The sequence below is a fragment of the Beta vulgaris genome, chromosome 9, assembly GCF_026745355.1.
Source record: "Beta vulgaris subsp. vulgaris cultivar EL10 chromosome 9, EL10.2, whole genome shotgun sequence".
In the NCBI taxonomy this organism is placed as follows: Eukaryota; Viridiplantae; Streptophyta; class Magnoliopsida; order Caryophyllales; family Amaranthaceae; genus Beta; species Beta vulgaris.
The window spans coordinates 24,025,369-24,028,938 of NC_079210.1; the positions used below are offsets into that span (position 1 = coordinate 24,025,369).

The window sequence follows — 3,570 nt, forward strand, 5'->3', positions numbered from 1 at the left end:
CTACCCCTCCCCTGCCACTCCTCGCCAGCCATGCATCCCCAACCACCCCTGCCCCAAAATCCCTCCCCTTCCCCTCCACTACCCTCCCCTTTCCCCTTCCCCAGTCAGCCCTCCCTTGCCACGCATCCCCCTGCTTCGGAACCCTTCCCCTCCACTACCTTCCCCTTCCCCCACATCCTCTTTCCCCTCCCCTGTCCTAAAACATTCCCCTGCCCCCGCCATATATCCACTTGCCTTCGAAACCCCTCCCATTCTCCCACCTCCCCTGCACCCGAAAGACTTCCCCCAACCCCTGAAGCAGCGGCTGTAAGAGAGGGAGAGAGAGAGACGCGAGTAAGGTTTGCGCGGCCCATCACCAGCAAGCAACAACAACCGCGCCAGTAGCACGGGCTTCACGTGCTTCGGGTTTCGCGGGCTTTGGGTTTCGGGTGTGAGAGAGAGGTTGTCATTTGGGTGGAAGGGAGAGGGAAGAGGAGGGGTGATAGGGGAAGGGGGGGGGGGGAAGGAGGGAGGAGAGAAAAAGACTGAAGGAAGAGGTGGAAGAAACAGGTCAAAAAAAAAAAAGAGAAAAAAGGAAAATAGAGTTTTTTAGTGCTTTAGCAAGTCATCAGTCGACTTGGACCACCAGTGTAAAGAGGGGGGTAATGTTAGGACTGAACAATAAAAACATATTGGGATTGTTTTTGTCGATCAAGACGCCCATAGTTGGGACTGTTTAAATCAATTTTTTCATCTAGTTATGTCTTTTATTTATTTAAGAATACATATATATTGTAGACGTATTTTATAAGTAGTAGTTCAATTTAGTTTCACTGGGTAATTGAGGTTTCTAGGCAATTATAAATTGGTATTATCTAATGACGTATGTTTATCTCTTTAATTATTTATTATTTCAACTGATTGTGAGACCTAAAAAATAAAAAATAATGAATATTCTCTAAGTTTTTTCATTATTGTATGGTTTATTAATGTATGTTATTAAAAATTGTTATTGCAAGTAAGAGTTTAGATAGTAAGAATCTCTGTAAATTTTTGCTTATATAATTGTTTGAAAATTGTTTAATCACCAGTTTATATTTTCAATAATGAGTTTCCTCTTTTTATATATATTAATTTATTTTTTCTATAATGTAGAACTTTCCTTTTTATACTCCCTGAATTAAAAAAAAAAACTTTTCTTATTTATTTCTTTGTGAAATTAAAGGTATATATGTATTTTCAAGAGTAGACACCGTGATATAATAGAGATTTACTTTTATCTTTAATTTTATTTTATGAATTTCTATTGACCTTAATTTTGGTTACTCCCAATTCACAAAGATTGTGAAGTTATTTCCACAACTCCAGAATTTGCCAAAAGGAGGCCGCAAAAGACCCAAAGCGCGAATTACAAAATTTCCAAAGAGCGCCATATTCTTTGGCGGGAGTTTAGCCGCCACATATTTCCCGCCCAACTTCCCCCCATTTACGCCTCAATCACTCTTATAAACCCTACTCACATTTCATCCAAAAATCTCATCCCCCTCTCATCTCCTTCACCTACTACTTGCTCGACTAAATTCCCCACAGAAAAACAAACCCCAGAAAAATTCGCCATGGTAGTCTCACTTCGGCCGGGAAAATTCTATGGCAGCAGCCTTCCTCGGCCTAGAATTTACACTGACGTGAAGCTCAGTGATGAGCGTGTTGATCCACCATTACCCGTCCTCGATCCGCTTTTATCGTGGGCGAACGAGGCGCATTGGTCGATGGGTGGTCTCAGCTTCAAGCGCCTTCGTCTTCAGGGGAAGATCGAAGGCAACGTGAAGAAGCTGAGAAAGGAGAGAGAGCAATTTGAGAAAAACAAAGTTCAGAACTCAACCCCCATCAGCCAATGGAAGGCTAATATCAAAACCCGAAAGGGCGGTGATGGAGTCGATTATGACTCACCCCCGCCTGCTCCGATAGCAAAGAAGAGGAGGAAGCTGGAGATTTTTACAGATGATGAGGAAGATGAGGAAGATGATTATGATGATGAGGAGGAGATTGAAATCGAGACTAAAAAGAAGCGGAGGAGGCTTGTTCGGAAGCTTGGGGATGATTTTGAGTTGGTGGTTTCGGAGAATAAGAAAAGTGGGAGTTTCCCTTTGAAGGATTTGAGCCATGAAAGTGTGTCGGAGGGTATCGGTTTGAGGACTCGAAGCCGCAGATCTATGGTGTTGATAGAAGAGGAGGAAGACGATGATAATGTTGGCAAGAAGACTAATACTAAAAAAGGGGAGGTTGAAATTGGTAAAGCTAAAAAAATTAAGGAAAAGAAGAATGGTTTTGTTTCTCCAATTGGGTCTAGAAATTCTCCAAGATTGAAGAAGAAATCGAGTTAATTTAATAGATTATTTGGTCAGATTGATGTTTATATTAGGGGTAGAAAAAATGTGATGGGTTTAGTTTTACCCTCACTTAAGTAGTGCAGTGATGGAATTTTGATGATGTTCAACCTGTTTTTATCTTGCAAATCTAATGAATATGACTTGAAATCAACTGCGTTTATCATGTAGTCCATTAATTTTGCTCTGATTTGAGATAATATGAGCCCTTCGTTTATTCAAATGAATTACAGCAGAATCATATACTCAATTCTCAGAATTAAACCTGGTTGTTTGCTGATAGGTTAAGAATTTCAATACGAGTCTTGCATTTCTGATTACCATAGCCTGAAATTAGTGTGTATTTTATCAACTTTAGAATTTGGGTTTTATCTTTTAGGGTGATCCAAGAAGTTAAGTTAAGTTCAGATTAGATTCGCATACTATGACATGTGAAATAAAGTGGATACAACATACATACATTGTGACATATTAGTGCTGTGCTATTGCAAATTGCAATCAGCTATTGAGAAGTAGAAAAACGTCTTTATAACTAGGTGCAATTAACACCAAATTTCTGAATCTGAAATGGAAAGGTTGTAACTTTCAATGAGATGATGTTTTCTTATTGAAAACTGGCATTTAAGCAAATGAAGCCGATTTTGGATAAGGTTGTTGGAGTAGAAAATGATGTAGGAATTTTCCTTGATACATTAGATAGTGAAAAATGCAAGTTTTGATCATTGGGTTGAAAATTGACCTCTTCACCGTATGTTCGAATTCTCGACTCTTTGGTGCTAATCGATTATTGGTGTGTGTTATTGTCAGAGAGTATGATGCTTAGATACTAGTTAGTTGATCTTCAAACCACAAAAATGCAATGAAATCAAAAGAATCATGAAGACCCAGGTTCTGTTTGGATTATTGAATCAGAACCAAATAAAATAAACAAGTAACGATTTAGGTGAAATTAGTAAAATGGATGGATGATAATGATATTTTTAATGGGTTCTAATAAAGGTTGTAAACAAGCTATACCTTTTTTAACATACAAGTTAAGTATATGAGCAAAACATCTGATATGTAAATATTAACCATCTAATATAAGCTTAAATGTACTTTCTTGCTTCAAGAAATCAATGGTCTTAGTGTTTGCCATTGCATTATCCATAGATAATGAGAATACTTTATCAAGCAAATGGTATATCTTACAACACTCAATTAA

At 38.5% G+C, this 3,570-nt stretch overlaps 1 protein-coding gene across 1 annotated transcript; it reads left to right on the forward strand.

Moving 5' to 3' along the window:
• The first annotated feature begins 1,493 nt into the window (after window positions 1-1,493).
• Window positions 1,494-2,520, forward strand: LOC104902807 (hypothetical protein). Its single transcript, XM_010690709.4, has one exon. It carries the CDS (start codon window positions 1,596-1,598, stop codon window positions 2,361-2,363), a length of 768 nt encoding a protein of 255 aa, XP_010689011.2. The 5' UTR covers window positions 1,494-1,595; the 3' UTR covers window positions 2,364-2,520.
• The last annotated feature ends 1,050 nt before the right edge of the window (window positions 2,521-3,570 follow it).